The 19,704-nt window shown below is 45.6% G+C and overlaps 1 protein-coding gene across 1 annotated transcript; it reads right to left on the bottom strand.

Moving 5' to 3' along the window:
* Positions 1–664: 664 nt before the first annotated feature.
* srms (src-related kinase lacking C-terminal regulatory tyrosine and N-terminal myristylation sites) lies at positions 665–17,481 on the bottom strand. The gene is made up of 8 exons (XM_076741781.1): positions 15,576–17,481; positions 12,647–12,768; positions 9,859–10,025; positions 6,543–6,690; positions 5,680–5,838; positions 4,655–4,836; positions 3,871–4,027; positions 665–3,279 (listed from the first exon to the last, which is right to left on the bottom strand). Exons 1-8 carry the CDS (start codon positions 15,953–15,955, stop codon positions 3,080–3,082), a joined length of 1,515 nt encoding a protein of 504 aa, XP_076597896.1. The 5' UTR covers positions 15,956–17,481; the 3' UTR covers positions 665–3,079.
* Positions 17,482–19,704: the final 2,223 nt, after the last annotated feature.

The following is a 19,704-nucleotide window of genomic DNA, read 5'->3' as shown; positions in this document are numbered from 1 at the left end:
TGATGACAGGTTTACCTCTTAAGTCACATGATTTTTGAGGATGACGGTTCAAAATTTAACTGTGGAAAAAAAGTTTGGTAAATCTTAGCATGAGGTCCACAAGGACCTTGTGTATTTTGTATAAGTGGAGTTTGGGCTGAAAAGTTTTTGTGAAATCACCTGATTTTTGTGTACAAGCTGTGTTATTTGCGTAATGTAGCAGCACTTATGAAAAACGACACAACAGTACAGCAGTCGACCTTTCAACCAGCTGATTCAGAGCAGAGAAAACAAAGTGCACGAGGACGCGTCAGCAGAGCCACGTCTGATGCTGAGCCTGTAAGCACACGTAAAACTATCTCCTTTGTCGATTGACGGTGCCGTCAGTCATAATAAGCCTCATTATCAGTTACCGTCCCACATTCTTCCCATTAATACTCAGGGAAATAAGTGGAATGCGGCCCGTGCACATGGAAAAGACAGCAGACGTTATGACAGAAAACACAGACGCCTTTCAAAAGAATACTTAAAATACTTTATTCTTTGCACTACTGGTGTTCGGTACCTGATGGCACTCAGCCTAAAACGTCCAACTCCTTCTGGTGATTCGGTGATTATGGCTAAAGTTTCCTGAACTTGGCTTTGTCTGCTGTAAAAGTCATGCATAAAGACAAAGGTTGCATTGTTCTGAAATTGCATTGCATTGCGACAGTGTTGTACAATTTGGTGGTGCAGAAATCCCCCCCCCCCCCCCCCCCGACACATTCACTGTGCACGACTTCATCAGCTCTTCACTTTTCTAATTCACAGTCTGTGTTTTGACGTGTGTGTGGGCAGAGTCTGTAGTGTAAACATAGGCACAATACCTGTAACTGGCCATTACTGTGGGCCTCTCAAAGAGCTTTAATAAGTTAAGGCCTGTACACATGGCTCGGTGGTCACCGGCTTTTCAAGCACTGTGTCAACCCCCAAAATTTATCACAGGAGCATAAAAACAATTCCAGAGAAACTTGCATCCAGTGTATTAGAGTATTAGATATGTACTGAGTTGCCAAAACCTTCTGAAATTCCAGTAACAGAAGTTAGGCTGAAGAATTTCTACTTGTGGTTAATATTGAGATTAACAGTGTGCAGCCACGAGGAGCCCATGAGGATAGAAAACAACAGGTGGAGGCTGGATTAAAAGAAGGAGGGAAACTCTGAAGTAGATCTGGATGAAAGAAGTTAACTCTGAGTGTCGCCACAGGAAAAAACGTTACGTCACATCAATCAAATCGGCTGGTTCTTCCTCTGTGGTGGTTTTACGTCAGACTGGGCTGACCACGCTCAGCGTCACCTGGTCAGCCTCAGCTGTGTTTAGGCTCAGCCGTGCGTTAAGCTCAATCCTGACGTGCTAAATGTGCTAATGAGTGGCACTGTTTTCAGCTTAGCATGTTATAAGTGCTGAAGTGTAGCCTGTGTGTTACCTGACGAGCTAACACGCTGACGGCAGCATGTTCGCGTGCGTCATTCTTCTTCACATTAAAGTCAATAGTTCAACCTTTTGGGAAATAACTTTATTTGCTTCTTTCAAAGCCTTCAGTGGGAAGATCGTCACCACTCTGTACACTAAACCAGGAGGCAGTTAGCTTAGTTTGAAGACTGGAAACAAGGGGAAACCAGGTATAACTGGTCTGTATATATTGGACCATATCATTGTATTTACTGTTGACTGCTGTCCTCCGGGCTGACTGCCCCTGTGGGACACGAAGCTTTCCTCTGCTGTACAGGTAGACCAGCAGCTGGACCATGAACGTAAATAAGGAGAACTGGATTCTGTTCAAAGATGGCACATCAGCCTTTTCTAGAGAAGCTGCTCAGCAGGCACATTCACCAAAAAAGCCTCGGCAGGCTTCCTTGTTCTGCTTTCTAGAGTCACTCTCCAGGTGAAACGCTCAACACAAAATGTTTTAGGGTCAGCGGTGTCATGTGACCATCCCAGTAGTTGCAAAACCCCGTACAGCTGCTACACCACACTCGCTTCGCAGCCCCCAGTTTCACTGTCACTTTGGGATTGCCAGGCAACCAGCAGACTCCAGGAAGTCCCTGTGCACAGCTGCAAGTCAGTTCTGGTTGCACACAGATTGAACAAACCAGGGACAACATATGACTAGTGTTGGTAGGCGTGTTTTTTAACTGTGGGCAAAGCCTGGCTAGCTGTTTCCCCCTACTTCCAGTCTTTATGCTAAGCTAGGCTAATGGCTCCAGCATCATAGTTAACGTAGAAACATCAATGTGGTATTAATCTTCTCTAAGCAAGAGAGCAAAGAAGTATATATCCCCAAATGTTGAACTATTCCTATTACGGACAGGTTTGGGTTTTTTCTAGCGTACCGTACTCGCATGCCATTCAGTGAAAGAGTTATTGGTCACTGTAATCATTCAGAGATGACATGATGAAACTCTGACACGATCGGTTCAATCTGCGTTGAGATATTTCATTTTCGACTGAGCGATCCACATCAGCACCTTTAGCACCAGGCTGCTAACGTGGCTAAAAACCCTGCGAGCACGTAATTATTGCACATTACCTCGATTTTAGCACTGGCTTTGCAGTCCGAAGACGGGCCATTCGTTTGAGTCCTGTGAGCTCAGAACATTTCAAAGTGTGCATACACAGACATGGCACGTACAGAAGTAATAAAACATCATTTAGAAAACACAGAAGGGTACAAAATTAAAAACAGTTGGTTCTGTGAATGTGCTGAGGGTTTTAGTGTTCAGGTGTTTTTACGCAGGAGTGTATTTACACACCTTTCTCAGGCTCTTTTCGCTTCTCCGCTTCCTTCTAGCCCGAGAAATGAAGCGTCCTCACTGGTCTGTGATCTGACGAGCGTCCTCTGAACGTTTCAGCAGCTTATCTGCTGCTGAAGTTCTGCTTTCACAGCAGGGTGTTCTTAAAGTCCACACAGCCTGTTGTGGAAGTGGGCTGAAAGGTGGAGGAGAGCATCCCTTATTATTTCTCATCCCCCTTTCCTTCCTTCTTCATGTTTGCAGTCCATCCTGCTGTTGATGTCCAGATGCAGCGGATCAAAACCCTCCCATCACCCTCCTCCTCCATCTAAACCTCTATAGTCTTGAAATATATCCTGGCATATATGGTGTCCAGCTGGCTGTGCAGGGCGTGAAAGGAGGGTCTCTTGGAGGGCTCGGCGGCCCAGCAGTCCATCATAATCCGGTAAATATTCTGAGGACAGCGGGTTGGACAGGGCAGCCGAAACCCAGACGACAGCAGGTCCAACACTTCCTTGTTGCTTTTTCCTAAAAGAGAGGGAAGTAAAGACATGGAGGAGTTACTAATTCTGCTACCTTTTCTTTTGCAGACACAAAATAAAGCATGTTCAGAGCACTCCACTGTGCAGACAGCCATTAATCCGCCGCTGAAAATAGTCCCAAACAGGTACACAGTTTCCTCCTGTTTGAGTGTCTTTTAGTTAAAAACCACAGAAAGCAGCTGTTGAATTATTTTGAAACATTTACATCCTCAAACCAGGGATGCTGAAGTTTTGGGGTGCTGAGAGTCGGTCAGTCTGTGTAATGACATGATGGTGGCCAGTGTTCATGTTTTATCTGTTAATGTGAAAGACCACGATCACTTGAAGCGGGAGGGACAGCAGCTGGACGCAGGCTGGCCATGTGACCCACGTCCACGTCGAAAACCAACACTGTGTTAGTTCTTCCTGTTTGTCCAACAGGTCGTTCTGAATGTTCTGAAGTCTTCTCAGAGGGCTGTGACCTCACACTGGAAGCAGAACAACCACTTTCCACTAATTAATGAACAGGTGAACTCAGGAGTCCGTCTCCTGTCTCCTGTCTCCTCCGTTAAAAAGCAGCCCGACGTGAACGCTGTACCTTCATAAGGCATCTTGCCTCGTGACATCATCTCGTACAGCAGGACTCCGAACGACCAAACGTCTGATTTTACGGAGAAGCGCTGGTAAATGGCTGCTTCAGGCGCCGTCCAACGCACCGGGATCTTTGTGTTTCGACTGGCTGTGTACACGCTGTCCTGGAGAGAGAGACGGTGGAGCGTTAGCAGAGTAAAAACACACACTTTAACAGCGCGCTCTGCAGCCTTTCGTGCTTCTCTAATTTAACACTACATTTCCCATGAACCCCCAACATCCACCTTCCAAATGAGGTCAATGAAACGTTCAGATGACAACAAAGATGGCGTCACACCGTCGTGTGTAAACAGCAGGCTGGTTAGATGAATGAAGACGCCTTCGACTGACCAGCTGATGAAAATACACGTTAAAGTTCACACAGACTATTATACTTCAGACAGATGATCAAATGATTACAGTTTAGAACAAGTTGCTGCTTTTACTGCATTTCTTTAAAAGGTGAAACGCAGCACAGACCAGCAGAGACGGAGGCGGATTTATTTACAGTAAACATTAAGTACTGAGTACTACTGTTGAAGTATTACACACTGAACCTTTAAGCTGTGTCTTTCTTAGCTGATATAAAGTCTTTGGACGTCTTGGAGGCTCTGTGCAAATAAAATATTCTGAGTGCTGCTCCATTAGTCTTAGTCTAAAATCTCCACTAGCATTAGTCTAAAACCTGGTTCTCCACAAATTCACAGAGTGTGTATGTGCTGTCTCCCTCCTCTTCCTCACACACAGCCTACCTTAATAATCCGAGCCAGGCCGAAGTCGGCCACCTTGCAGACCAGGTCGTCTCCCACCAGGATGTTCCTGGCAGCCAGGTCTCTGTGGACGATGTTTCTGTCCTCCAGGTAAGCCATGCCCTCCGCGATCTGACTGCCCATGTAGATGAGATGAGCTGAAGTCAGCACCTGGCCCTCAGCAGCTGAACACACACACACACACACACACACACACACACACACACACACACACACACACACACACACAGAGTCAAGTTGGCCGAGTTTGGATCTGAATCAACGCTCTGAGTTAAAGTTAAAATGGAGTTGAATTGCTCTAAATGTTTCAACACAAAGTGAACATCAAACACATTTTACAAAATACATTTTAGTCTAAGATAAGAGTAAGATAAAGCGTAAGAGTCGCTCCTGTTTGCTCGGGATGTGATTTGTGAGTGAAACCAACATTAAAAACTGTCCTGTTCCTTGTTCACATGGGATGGCAGATCCTCTTTTGGAGGGGTAGAGAGGAAACAGGACTTCTGACAACTCGCATGTACTTTTACTGTAGTACCGAGTGTAGAACTCCGTTCTTAATCTTCAGATCTTGTGGAGCAGAAATGAGTCACGGAGCACTAAGCTTTGAGCGGAACCCTCACACTCTGCTCGCTAAGACTCACTGTGATTAAAGCCTTTTGTAAAACATCAGAACAATATTTCTCTGCCGAGCGGAGCTGCCAGAGCGCAGATTATAATTCCATTTGCTTTGGATTTAACGGGCAGATTTAACGTCACTTGGCCTAAATACGGTTTCAGAGGACGTTCCAAAAAAGTCTGAGGTGAGGCTGAACTTCTCAAACCTGAAGCTGAATCAGCTTCCTTTTCTGAAGCTCTTCCACGGTGGAGTCTCCTCTTTCATCAGCAGGGAATGAACCAACGGGTGCTCTGATCTTTATCACCTGGCTCAGGTGTGTGTGTGTGTGTGTGTGTGTGTGTGTGTGTGTGTGTGTGTGTGTGTGTGTGTGTGTGTGTGTGTGAGCGCTCACAGGCCAGGTAGGACTTGAGGCTTCCTTTGCTCATCAGCTCCGTCACGATGTAGACCGGCTCTCCTCTGGAGCACATGGCCAACAGCTGGATCAGCTTCGGGTGATGGAGGCTCTTCAGCGCCTGAACCTCCTTCACAAACTCGTCCTGCTTGGTGTCCTCTGGACGGGGACAAGCAGAATTATTGGTGAACTTTACCAGATTTGATTATCTCTTGTTCTATTTAAACCACATCTGTCTCCACGCAGCCTCTCCAAACTGTCCATATTTGACATGTTTACCCTCCCCGCCCTCATTCGTCTCTCCATCGCCGCCTCTAACCCGTCATTCACCTCTTCTAACAACCTCCACCTCTTTCTCTGCCCAATAATGTGAAACTTCATCCACCCTTCCTCCCGTCTGTCATTGAAATATTCCACCGTCTTCGTGTTTTTGTCCCTCGCTCCACATTCAGCTTCCTGAACGAGCTCCTTGAACCGGCCAATCAGAAGCGTGTGAATGCACATTCCAGGCAGGTCACTTTATATCATGTATTGTGTTTTTGGGCTCTGTGTTCAGACACTTCGCTGTGTGTTTTGTTTTTGTTGGGTTTATTAACAGGAATCAGCCTCTTTGTTTTGGTGTTTCACAGTACTAATAAACGTAGTACAGACCGTGTTCTTCACAGTACTAATAAACGTAGTACAGTCCGTGTTCTTCACAGTACTAATAAACGTAGTACAGGCCGTGTTCTTCACAGTACTAATAAACGTAGTACAGGCCGTGTTCTTCACAGTACTAATAAACGTAGTACAGGCCGTGTTCTTCACAGTACTAATAAACGTAGTACAGGCCGTGTTCTTCACAGCGTCTCCTGTACTCGTACCTGGTTTCAGCGTCTTGATGGCCACCTTCCTGTTCTCCGTGGTCCACAGGGCCTCCCACACCTCTCCGAAGTGGCCCTCTCCCAGCTTCTTATGGAGCCTGAACTCCTCTCGCGGCCTCTCCCACGGCTCCATGTCGAACAGTTCCCGCTGCACAGAGACGACAGGGTGAGTCCAGACAGTTTACATCAAAACAGCGTGAGACGCCGCCGCTGCAGAGACGCAGACGGCGGCGAAACAGACGCGCTGCAGTGGCGTATTTACACGTTTTCCAACACTGAGCGACTGTGTTTTAAGTCAAAATGACTCCACACACAGACTCACAGGGTCCCTGTGTGATCCTGAACATGACAGATTTCTGCTCCTGCAGGGCAAAGCAGGAAAACAGTGTTTGAATGTTCATGGACCAGAGGAGGAGCTGAGGCACACAGCTGTGACCTGCACGTCCACACATCCCCTCTGATTCTGGACTATCGTGGGCTCCTTCTCTTGAATGCTGCTTGTTGACTGTTTGACTTTAATGTTCTAACGTGAGTCAGAACTCTTTTCTAATTGGACAGTGAACAAAAATTCTGGACCATGATGAGAACGTCTGGAAATATTTGGATATATTTTGTCTTCACCTTCATCGAATCGAGACACGAACGCACCAATCAGCAGCGTCGTGTGGTGAGTGGAAGACGAACGAATGAATGAACGACAATAAAAACACACAAATCTGACAGTTTTATGCCAAATTTATTGTCATTAAGAATCAGGTGAAACAAAACATTTTGTTCTGATGATCAAGTGCTTTGATAAAATGAAATGAAAGGTTACAGAAAAGCATGATTCATAAATTAAATTCACATGTAAGACACTACAAATCAATTGATTTGATATAAAAATGATAAATTCAAGTGTTAATCAGCTGAAACACAAAGCAACGTGTCGCTCAACTCATCAGTCCTTCGTTCACACACATCGAATGAATGAATGAATGAATGAATGAACACAGCAGCGTCTAAAACCAAAAACCAGGAGTTCGTCCAGCACAAACTGAAATAAACAGTCTGTTCTGCATCTCTGCAGAGAGAAGCATGAAACACAAACAGCTCTTCTGTCTACACGTTCACATATTCAGGATTGAACTGAAAACGTCGAGTCATGAGGATTTAGTGCTGAATCGCTGCTCCAAACCAAAAAATGTGGACTCCCAGTTCACCCAGTCATGAAATGCAAAAGGCACAAATACAGAATCAATACTTACAGTTAACATATTGATTCTGTTTGATGTTAAAAGCTCAGAAAATATTACATAAAAAAATCCTTCCACACTGAAACAAAGTGTGATTTTTCCATCTGTTCTTGTTCTGCTGTTAGCGTCTCTTCTTGTGTGTGTGTGTGTGTGTGTGTGTGTGTGTGTGTGTGTGTGTGTGTGTGTGTGTCCGTGGCCTCAGACTCACAGCTTCCTCTGGAAGGGAACAGAGAAGAGGTGGAGTCACTCAGTGGCCTCTGATCCAGAAGGTTTCGTGCTCTCAGACACGCTCGTCTTTAAAATCCTCAAATGTTCCTGAATCTTCTTTCTAAAACGTCGCTCTGCATCTGTAATGAGACTCTCTAAAAAAGTGCCGAGTGGGCGTTTTGCTGGTTTCTCATTTCGCAGTGAAAAGTCTCCGGATACTCGTCGTCTCCCGCCGGGCTCGAGCTGATGAGCCGTGAATAAAGAACGGAGCTCGCGGGGTTTGATGTGATCTGCAGCGCAGACAGCGCCTGTAATTAACACACCGCCACCTCACTGTCTACAACTCCTCCAAAAACTTTACTCTCTGCTTAATTACGCTCCAAAGTGCACTTGGCTCTCGGTGCTCATTTACACGTACAGAGCAGGACGGCACTCATTAACCTGCTGCTGCGGTGCGACAGCACAGAGATTCATTCAGGCTCTTTGTTCGACTTTGTTTCAGATTCGTCCTGCAAAGACAAAGACGCTCCAATTAACGGAGATGCAGGAACATCGTGGACTGGAAACTGAAACAGGACTTCATTATCAGCCCTGCTGTTGTTCTGAGTCTTTACTGGCTGCTGGTTTTCACTGAGAAACACCACAGACGTTAGCTTCTGTTAGCTTAGCTGCAAACTCAGGTGAGTTTTTGGCCCAAGTTCACCTGCTGGTGACGTGCAGAGATGGAGACGCTGAACTCATTTAACACGTTTCTACTCTCCGGCTCAGGTCGCGCTTCAGCTGTCACGTGTGTTGCTTCCTAACCTGAAGAGGCTCATAACCAGCAGGTGGGACAGCGCGCGCTAATGCAGCTAGCATTTATTCACGTGTCTGTCAACAGGTGAAGCTCCTCCTGTGGAGATCCAGGAGTGCACGAACAGGGAGTGAACTCAGAGCCACGGCCTTTTTTAACCAACGTGTCCTGACAGAAGAAAATAATGTGTTGTTTTGTTTTCTTTCAGTCGATGACGCGTCGTCGCTTCCACAAAGAAGAAGAGACGTGAAAACGACAGAGTGATTTCATCATAACGCTGTCTAACATGTAAACTGGAGTCAAATGTATGAAATGTATATTAATTCTGTGACGCTTTAGGAGCACCAACAGCACCGCAACACTTAAATTCAGAGTTTGTCTTTTGAAACGTGTTTAAATGAAGGATTTTCAGTGTTTTCTCTGTTGGCTGTAATATTTTTACCTGCTGCTGCTATTTCGTGCCTATTAGCACAATTTGTCGTTGTAGGATCTGTCTTTGGTTTCATTTAATGCATTTTAGAAGCCAAAGACGAATTTCCACCAAGGTGGACAATAAAGTTAATCTAATCTGTAATGTGTGTGTTTGAAGCTGTGCAGATGTTCGCACGTTCAGGTGAACATCAGGTGAACATGATAACTGTTATATTCAGACACAAACACGATGCATACAGATGATTTCCACCAACATCATGCTGTTTGTGTCAGTCGTGCTCTTGTACTTCTATCTTTGTGAGGACCAGTTAGATTTTTAGACCTTTGAAGTGGAGACGCATTTGGAAAGTGAGGACGCTTTAAACACCTCTGTAAAGTGTTTAAAGTGTCTATAATCGATGTTTTTACATTAAAACGTATCAATGATGGCGCGACCCTTCAGGTTTGCCCTCGTGTCAGCAGCAAACGGCTCTAAAAACCCGCCGCGCGCTAACGCTGAGCAGCAAACAGAGGACAGCTGGTGAACACAGTGAGGAGACGACGTTTCTCTGGAGGAGCTGGAGGAGACCAAAACACCGCTAAAATCCGTTATGTGAGCGGGGTCCTCACAAGAATAGACGTACAAACGTAGAGTTGTGGTGGGTCCTACCTGCTGGGCGCAGGGCTCCTCCAGCGGCACCCCCAGGCTGCGGGGGTTCTTCTGGTAGTAGGAGATCAGCTCTCCCAGCGTGGCGAAGGAGATCTTATCCGACACGAAGTACGCGCCGATGGAGGAGCGCTGGATCCTGAAGTGGTACACCTTCCCCTCGCTGCGGGCTGCCGGACAGGACAGTGGTCACATGATCCATGTTACACACGTTCAGTTTGGAAAACACAAAGATTTGTTGGACGAAGGTAATTTTTCCTGACGTGAATCAAACACGTAGACTGCACAAAATAATCTGACAGATGCTGGAAATAGATTAAAAAAAAAAAAAAAAAAAAGTGCAGTATTACATATTTTTTACTGTGCTCATATTTATATTATACACTGTATTTTACTATGTGCAGCTCAGAACAGAAACCTACGACAGCTTTAAACACTTATTGTTCATGATGGACAAACAGCTGATTTCATTTTGTTTCCTTTTTCTTGTCTCTTTGTTCTTTTTCTGCTTCCTTTTTTATTCTTGCTGTCTGTAACAAGGTCATTTCCCCAGCGTGGGATCAATAAAGTTGATCTTAAACATCAATCATCTGTGGCTGAATGTAAGGTACAGTCATATTACGCCCCGCAGCGCTCAGTGTGTGTTGCTGAAGGTGTGGCGTGGTCACGCTCAGGCTCGCGTGCACTCAGAGCGCTGATGATGCATATTTCAGGAGGACTGGCACGCTGTGAAAACTGAACGTCTACTGCAGCACCCCCCACCCCCAGGGGACCTGAAGGACCTTGAAGAAGAGGAGGGAGGGAGGGATGAAGATGCAGATGCCAGAGAACGAAAAGGAAAAGGGACAAAGTCACGAGCAGCCGACAGAAATGAGGTGGAGGTGATTCAGGAGCGACACGAGCTTTAAATCTCATGAGCTCCATCAGATTAAAGAGCAAAACTCTGAGGCCTGCAGCTGGTCCAGGATCACCGAGTCCTTCTGTTTTAAAGCTCCAGTTCAAGTCTGTGAACGTTATTCAGCCAATCAGCTGCTGTGTCTGTCGGATATATATATGTTAAAAAAAAAGAAAAGCTAAATCTACTAAAGGAATCACAGACCATGAAATCAACGTCAGTCTCGTGTCTGTTGACTGCAGGGCTGGAGCCAGGAGGGATTAGCTTAGCTTAGCATAAAGACTTAAATCAGGGGGAAACAGCTAGCCTGGCTGCCTCCGCAGGAAATCACTGCACCCAAAGGATCGCAGCTAAAACCTCATGTTTACGTTTCTGCTTTTAAACTAATGAAAGTCTGTGTATTTTGGCTTTCTGCTAAGCTAAGCTAATGCTAACGACGTCGCTGGATCAGCCACTGTTGTTAACGTCTGTGTATTTGAACTCTTCACATGCTCGTATTCGTATTTTCACGTGATTTAACTGAACTGTGTGCCTTGAACTGCCTCCTGAGGGATGAAGAAAGTATTCTGAGTTGAATCCAGCTCTTGATAATAAAGTGAATTTACCAAAACATTAAACATTTATCTTCATATTTTACATTCAGTGCCATGAAGTGACGTGAACGTCGTCAGATTGGTTTGTTTTGGTGAACAGTTTGAGACCCATCAGTTCATCATCAACCCCAGCGCCTCCTCCATTCAGTCCGTCCTCCGTCTGCCCTCGTTAGCATTTAGCTCCTCACCCTAAAGAACTGTCCAAATATAGATCACAAGCACCTCAAGAACCAGAACCAGAACTTAAACCAGATTTAGTAACAAAACCAAACCAATACTGGCCGGCATTTATTATTTAAGACAGGAAACAACATGTAGAAGCATATTCAGGCCACACCGTTTCTAAACTCCCACAAGATCTTTAAACCGGAGTCAAATTCCTCGTGTGTGGACACGTGAAGCTGATTCTGATTTTAATATTTCTGCGCTGTAACACTTTGCAGCTCGTTAATATAAACTCGTCTCTTTCTGATTAAGAGAAAATGAAAACATGAACCACCAGAACAAAAGCAGATCACGTGTCAATCAAATGTCCTGTCAAATCACAGAAGTCTGCAGCAGAAACAACTGAATTCAGCACCAGACTTTAGTCTGCACCGACCAGCTCCACCACGGCTGCTGAGGCCAGGCCGACACCTCACGGCCTCCACGGAGGCAGCAGAGAGGAGCAGGGAGACGAAGGCCAACAGGGCAGGCAGGAGGAGGTGACGGATGGACACAGACAGAGAGGAGGTGAAGAAGAAACGTAAGAGGAGGAGGTGAAGAACAGGACTCCACCGAACACGAGCTCGATGCTCCCAAGAAAACAGACAAATAACTGAAGGAAACATCTTCAGCACCGTGTGACCGGATCACGAGTCTCAGAGCAGATCACAAGTGCCTGATATTGATCACTGATCAGTGCTGATCAGAAACAATCAAACACTTTGATCACGTGTTTCTGATCTGACACCATCTAAAGTCAGAAAGACGCCTCAGAGTCCAGACACGCAGCAGATTTAGGGCACTTCAGAGTGACCAGGGACTGATTCTGGTTTGTCCGTCCCTTTCTAGCGTCCCCTGGAAACATCATGTTTTAACTCAGTTCTGTTTCGTTCGGTACGACGTGCAGTTGTTTCTTTACATGCTGTTAAATTTGTGAATTCATTTCTTCACATGCAGGCACAGCTGCAATAAACAAAGTCAAAGGAATGGAAAAGTCAGAGGAAACAGGTGAGTTCAGAGAGGGGCCGCCGGGGGTCAGAGGTCACTGCTGAGGATGAGTGGGTGAGAGGATGAGAGGATGAGAGGTGGAGGCACTCACCAGAGACTGTGTACTCATCACTGTGACTCTCACTGATGCGAACCAGGAAGGAGCCATCTTTGTTTTGGGAAGCGAGCAGCAGCTTCTCAGCTTTCACACGGTTTATGTTCCCATAGTACCACCTGCAGAGAAGAGACAAGATGGACGACACAGACGGAGGGTGAGCGGATGATCAGAGCGAGCGAGGGAATCAAACACAAAGACGTTTACAAAAACCAATCAAACAACGAGGTCAAACGTTAGATTGTCTTTGTGCTGTTTTCAGTTGAGTCTTGTGTAAATTTTGATTTTTATTGAGTAATTTTGAAATTATTGAGTAAATCGATCAGCTGATGGTTTCAGGTGTAAAAATCTGAATTTGTAAAATAATCAGTAACTAAAGCTGTCAGATAAAGTGCAAAGTTTCCCTCTGACATGTCGGACCATAAGAAGAAAATACTCAATTGAAGTACCGTTAAATTGAATGTGTACTCCAGTACTTGAGTAAATGTATTTAGTTTAGTTCCAGCCCTCGACAGGTCACATTCTGCACATCGCAGGCTGTCGCTGACGGAGCGATGAAGACAAACATGTCAGAAACACTCAGGATGAACGGACCGGTCCACGTCTGACCTGAAGAGCGACTCTGAACGATTCTTTGACGAGTCTTTAAAAGCCGCCCAGTGTTTGCTCACATATCACTCATCAGCTTTCACTCACAGCAACGACAAGCAGAAACTCACCAGGATGTTCAAACTGTACAAACATCACATCTGAGATCAGAGCACGGAACCCGAAAACACTCTGAAGTAAAGGCAGCATGAACCGAAGCCTCTCTGGGAATAATACAGGAACAACTCGATGAAAACATCAGAGCTGAAGCAACAAGTCTTCATCAGCAGTGACCAATTAATCGATAATCAATCAACTGTTTCAGTTCCTTTTTGAAGCAAACTTTTCAGATTTGACATTTTTCATGTTGTCGTCTTTCCTCCATCAATCAACATTTCAGAGACAAAATGATACATCAGATAATCAGATTGATCAATAATGAAACTAACCTTCATGTTCAACCCTGAAAATACTGTGAGGTGAATCTAGGCTCTCTGGTAAAGGTCAGATAATGACGTCATGGATCTTTGTTTGACCTTAAATGACTCATCAAATCTCATTTTAATCCGACTCCTCACTGATCTGCTCCTTCTTCTCCACACCAGACAGAAACCAGTACGTTTACTTTTACTTTCCCTTCCACAGACCATGAAGTTATGAGATGAGTGTACGAGGACAGATGTCACTCAGTTGCCAGTTTATTAGGTACACCCAGCTGAGACTAAAGCACAAAGGTTTTAAAGCTGAACCTGTTTCTCAGACGTGTCGCTCTGACCGTCTGGTCGTCTGCGGTGCTGTTGAGGCCTTTTACCCTGAGAGGTCTTCGGATTATTCTGTCCTCCCTGAGACAAACCTTTCAGTCCATGGAGGGAAACTGGAAACTGGCTGTTTTACACTGATGCTGCAGGAGACACTGAACAGCAGAGAGCTCATTTCAGCTCATCACCTTCAGCATTAATAGAAGGAATCAGAGATGTTTCTGCCCTGATGGTCAGTTTCTGTGGTGCGTTTGAGGACAGTGGGACGTTGGAGTCTGTGTCGGCTCAGCACTGTGAACACAAACAGTGAGGAGCGAGCTCGGCTGAAACACGACGACTCCCTGCAGGCTGGATGAATAATGGAGGACCTGCAGCTGCAGCCGGTGAACACGTGCACGCTCTCGGCTACATTTAGCTCCAGTCGGGATCCACAGCAGCGCAGGACGCTGCTTCCACCTCCAGACGTTTGTGTCAGACTTTGCTTTGAATGCCAGCAAGATTCAGAGTCCCAAACAGGACTGAAGCAGTTAATTTAGTCAATAACTCTGCAGCTATTTCCATAACTGATTTAAGTCGTTTCTGAAGCAGAAAACCAAAAATCCCCTGATTCCAAATGTGAATATTCTTGCTCGTCTTGGTCCTTTGTGATTGGAAACTGACACACACACACACACCTGCCAAAGCTACACTGCTTTAGGTGTGTCCAGGACCACATTTTGCCATGATGACACACACACACACACACACACACACACACACACACACACACACACACACACACACACACACACACTGCCAGTCACCCTGGGCTGCAGGTAATCATCAATCAATCACTGAAATAGTTCCAGATAAATTTTCTATCAATCATTTACTCGAATTATCTGTGAACTCTGGTCAAAGATCAAGAATATTAGATATGAAATGAGATGAAAAACAATAAGAATCAGTGAAAATCAGCCAATCAGCTCGATCAGTTATCAGAACAGCTGCCGAATGATCAATAGCTGTTTCAGCTGTGAATGTAGAGAAGATCAAAATGAGTCAGATCAGGTCAGATCACAGCATTCATCCATTCATCCACTCAGACTTTGACAGCTCATCCTTCCACGTGATGCATAGTTTTATTCTCTGTCTGAATTATTAATAATTATCATTATTGTTATTATTAGTTCTTCCACCTGACCAGGTGCTGCTGAGCAAACCTGCTGTGGGCCAGTCAGGGACGCTCTGCTCATAAATAAAAACACAGCAGAGGTCAAACCTGGATCAGCTGTCAGACCAGATTTTCAGGATTTCTCCGGTTTCAGAATCGTCTTTTGTGACTTTCTCGGATCGAACGTCCTGCAGATCCCACAAAAACAAGATCCGGATCCGGATCCGGATCACACGGTGAGAACAGTAAACCCTTCTGTCCCTGCTCATGTGCATCAAATCATTCCCTTGAACCCATTCTGGCACCGTTTGGGGGATTTACAGGAGGTGAAGCAGCAGATTAGAGACCAGATCCCACATCAGCACCACGGATCAGGTGACTCTGGGGGATCTGGGGACGGAGCAGAGGACGTGTCTCCGGCACTCACTTGTGTTTGGCGAACTCGTCCTGCAGCAGAGCCACGTAGTTGGCCGGGATCAGTCCGGACTCCAGAGACCCGGTGAGCTTCTTGGCCAGCACGTACTCCCCCCGCTTCTCGATCACTGACAGCTTGTCGCCCTCCTTCACCGTCAGCTCGTCGTCGCTGCGGGCCTCGAAGTCGAAGAGCGCCGCGTAAAGCTGCACCGGCCGCTTCTTGGGCGACGGGACGCGGATGTCTCCGGACACCGTGCGGATCTCCGCCGACTCCGCGGCCGGGTTGGCGATGACATGGTTGTGGTTGGGGACGGCTGGGTAGCGGAAGTCGGGCCAAATGCAGTCCCAGAGCCGGTTTAAACAGGGCATACAGGAGCGACAGCAGCTCTCCATCCCGGGACATGAAGGAGCGCGGCGGCGGGCGGTTCCAGGATTTATCCGAACTGCGATCAATGAGACGCTTCAGGCTTCCTCAGTCCGCTGAAAACGGCCTTCTACAGCCCGCAGTCACCAGCCGTCCGGTCCCTCGCTTCCACCTTCTTCCTCTGCCTGGAAACATAATGCACCGCCAGCAATAGTTGGGTAGATTAGCCGGAGGAACCGGTTTTTTCTGTCGAGATCATGGATCTGAGCCCCACGCCTGCAGTGCGCACGGCGGCTGCGGGAATGCGGAAACGGGAATGGAGGGCATCCAAGTGGGATCGGTTCCCTGCGAGGACTCGGCGGCGCGACCCAAGACGAACATACAGTGTGAGCATGGCTCCCAAAAAACGTCAATCCATCGTTTTCTGGAGCGAACGGGAGAATATCCGCAGCAGCCGACGCTCAGGTGTGAATCCGCGGCCGGAAAGAGACAGGTGAAGGTGAGCGGCAGCACGGTGCGTAAAAAGTTTGGGTTTGGCGCTCAGCACGCCTCCTGCTGCTCACACACCTGCGTGCTGAGGGGGCGGGGGATAGGTGTGTGTGGGTGGGTGTGTGGTTGTTTAGGTGGAGTCTCTGTTTGCTCAACAGTCCACAGGCAGCACTAATTAACATCTCATCAGGAGAGAAACAGTTGATCACGTGGTTTGGAAACTGCCAGTTTGTTGTAGAGGTGAAGAGATTAAATAATCCAGAAATCCACAATCAAAGAATTCAGCAATCAATTAATCCTTTTTTCTAATTTCCAAACATCTTCTGGTTCCATCTTCTTAAGGATTTTCTGTTTGCTCTGTTTCATATGTTTGTAAATTAAATATCTGTCTTTTCAGGACATCAGCTCAGACTCTGGGAACATTTTCTAGCCTAAAGCTGCAGATTAATCAATAATGAAAACTTGTTGAAAGATTTAGAAATGTGTGTTGTTTTTGTTGTAAGGCATTTTTATCATTGCACAAAAAAAAAAAAACAATCCTGCACACAGCAGGATCAGCATCTTGTGATTTAAAATAATTATTTTTTAAAAGTGTTTGTATGTCTGCTTCGTCTTCATCTGATAATTATTCATTGTTTACTGCGACGACAACCTGACCCTCAACACCAGGAAGACCGAGGAGCTCATCGTGGACTCCAGGAAACCAAAGGCTGCTGGACGCACTGTTTCTGGACACCCTGTGTGGGAGCTCTGTCACTGATGGATTCATGCATATCTGAAGAATCTCTGAAAGTTGTTTCAGTTCCTCCAAAAGGTTCAATTCCAGATAATCTTTTAATTCTCTGTCTCCCATTGTGCTTTTATGGAGATCTTAGAGACAAAACCTCTGCCAAAGCCTGCATTAAGTCAACATCAATAGATTCATTATCAGCTAACGGAATATTTCTATTAACAAAACTGTGGACTTCAAATGCAAATACTGGAAGATATCCAAATTGTTCAAACCAAATTTCTTCAGTGTTGTTCATGTAACTTTTTCTTTTTAAAGAATTAAACATCTTTATGAATTGTGAATCTTGGCCCACTTCATGTAATCCAATGAGCAAACTGTAGACTTAGTTTTGACAGTTTGTTCTACACCAACAAACATCTGCTCAAAATATACTGAGACTGGAAATCTCTTTGTCAAGGAGACGGTGGAGGAGGTTGGTCCTGATGGTATCGGAGAGGAAGATGAGGGAGAGGAGTATTGAAGGCATGTATTCCATCGTATTGATCTCTGATCTGTGCCTCTATCGATTCTTATCATTGTTTCTTTGACTTCCTGTGCTGTGGTTCACTGGCTTTCATACACATACATCCATGATTGTTTAGAAGAACGTTTTAAGAGCAGTGCAGATTGTTCTGTGTGTGTAGTTTAATGCTGAGATGCTGTAGTTTTTAGTGATGTTTTGCTCTAGAGGGTCAGTTTCTCCTCTCACACTCTTCTCTAAGCCACAGTTAATCTGAAGTAAGTTTTTCAGTTTTATTTCCTCACTCAGATGTTGTGCCTGTGGATGTTCTTGCTGCTCTTCTCACTGTCGTCACTTGGGGGCAGTGTTGTTCAACAGATGTTTGAACTCCACTCGGGCTGAAACTGCAAACTACTGTAAATTTGAAATTACTGCAGGTGGCCTGTACTTTACCTACCAAATGACTTTCATCAGGTGCTTCCGTGCACATTTACAGATCTCACATCTGTTCTAAGGTGTGATTTGTTCTTTACATGCACAGTGTGAGAAGAACTGAGGCCTCACCTGCTCAGGTTCGGTGTTGACTCAGCTGTTATCGGCCTGTAAATAAACTATGACTGCAAGTTAAATTCAGGGGTTCAGTTGAGTTTTACTGAGACGCCTCATGGAGTTCATTGATTCTCCTTGAAAACTTTTAGGTTTGTCCTCTCTGGTAGTTTTCTTTCTGTGTTGTAAAGGAACCACAGCCCTGTTCTAAAATGTCGTTAAAAGTATTCCATGTCACATTTATTTCCTCTTTTAGGTATATCAACATGCAGGTAGTTTCTCCCACCAAACACAATGAAGGTGAATGAGGTTCAAATTGTGGTGCTCAAAGCAGTGTTACAAATCACTTTGGACAAAAGTCATTAGCAGCATTGTTTTCCAGAAAGTGTCGTTCAGTGTTACCTGGGTCTGCTTTGTACTTTATGGTGTAATTCAAGCAGGAGAGACAAGTGAACGAAGAAAAGATTGTTTATAACGTGATAATCAAGTCTGTGGCGCTTCGACTCTCCAGGGAGATTTTGTAATGGAGGGTTTTTATTTCATGACTGCAGCTTGACGTAGGTGCATGAGTTCAGGTTGAATCTCTCCCTTAATGTGGACGTTTGTTTAACAGCCTGCTGGTGATTTCACTGACAATGACTATCAGCAGACGGAGGCTTTGATTGGCTCTCCGCAGTCTGACACACCTGCTGTGAATGTTATCGGCCTGTAAACACTGTGAAGGGTTTCTGTGGGTTGTGCTGCTCTCAGTTGAATCCAGAGAGCAGCTGTTTGAGGAGTTCACTGAACCGTTTTTAAACATGAAACTGGTCACATGAGCCAATGAGCTGAGAGCCACTGACAGGAGGTGAGAAAGTGCTGCTGATTTTGATCTTTTCACAGACTTTTCTGTCAATAATAATAAAGTCCAGCCTGATTCTTTCAGTACGACGTTCAACCTGCTGCTGGTATCTGATCACATGCCACCAGCGATCCTCCTGATCAGAGCAGGAAAGTCTTCAGACCGACGCTGCTTCAAATCCAACATGAAAGCTTTTCAGCTGGAGCTCTGATCTTAACCTTTCAGCCTGAACGGCGGCTTTAAGTCGGTGAAGGCTTCGTTTCTCAGCGCACACGTCGACTCTGTGAGCTGCAGTTTGACAGCAGAACGAGCGAAGTCTCCGTTTCACAGACTGATGCTCAGCTTCAGGTCAGAAGAAAATCAAAAAAAAAGCTGAAAGAAGAAGAAGAGTGAGCAGCTGAGAGCGAAGGAGTATTCAGACTGAATGGAAAAATACTCCAAGAATCAAAAAGTGTACTCAAGTATCAGAGTAACAGTACTCCGTCTGTCCTGTGACCATTAGATTAAAACTGAAGCATCAACGTCAGCTAACAGTTCAGGCCAGTGGCTCCAAACCTCAGGGGTCGGGCCCCTCCAAAGGGTCACCAGGCAAACCTGAGGGGTCACGAGATGATGAATGGAAAGAAGAAAACAAGCTCTGATACACAAAGATCTATTTATATTTTCTTCA

This window comes from Chaetodon auriga, chromosome 10 (genome assembly GCF_051107435.1).
Source record: "Chaetodon auriga isolate fChaAug3 chromosome 10, fChaAug3.hap1, whole genome shotgun sequence".
In the NCBI taxonomy this organism is placed as follows: Eukaryota; Metazoa; Chordata; class Actinopteri; order Chaetodontiformes; family Chaetodontidae; genus Chaetodon; species Chaetodon auriga.
Note: the sequence above shows the minus strand (reverse complement) of the source record. Positions and strands in the feature narration are given on the sequence as shown.

What these genes read in the sequence shown, in the direction of transcription:
- srms (XM_076741781.1), bottom strand. Translation starts at nt 15,955, where the DNA reads ATGGAGAGCTGCTGTCGCTCCTGTATGCCCTGTTTAAACCGGCTCTGG. An exon ending in CCTCAAGTCCTACCTGGCCT is followed by an intron (nt 4,837 to 5,679) that starts GTGAGCGCTCAC and finishes GTGTGTGTTCAG; the next exon opens with CTGCTGAGGGCCAGGTGCTG. An exon ending in AGGCAAGATGCCTTATGAAG is followed by an intron (nt 3,280 to 3,870) that starts GTACAGCGTTCA and finishes CCTCTCTTTTAG; the next exon opens with GAAAAAGCAACAAGGAAGTG.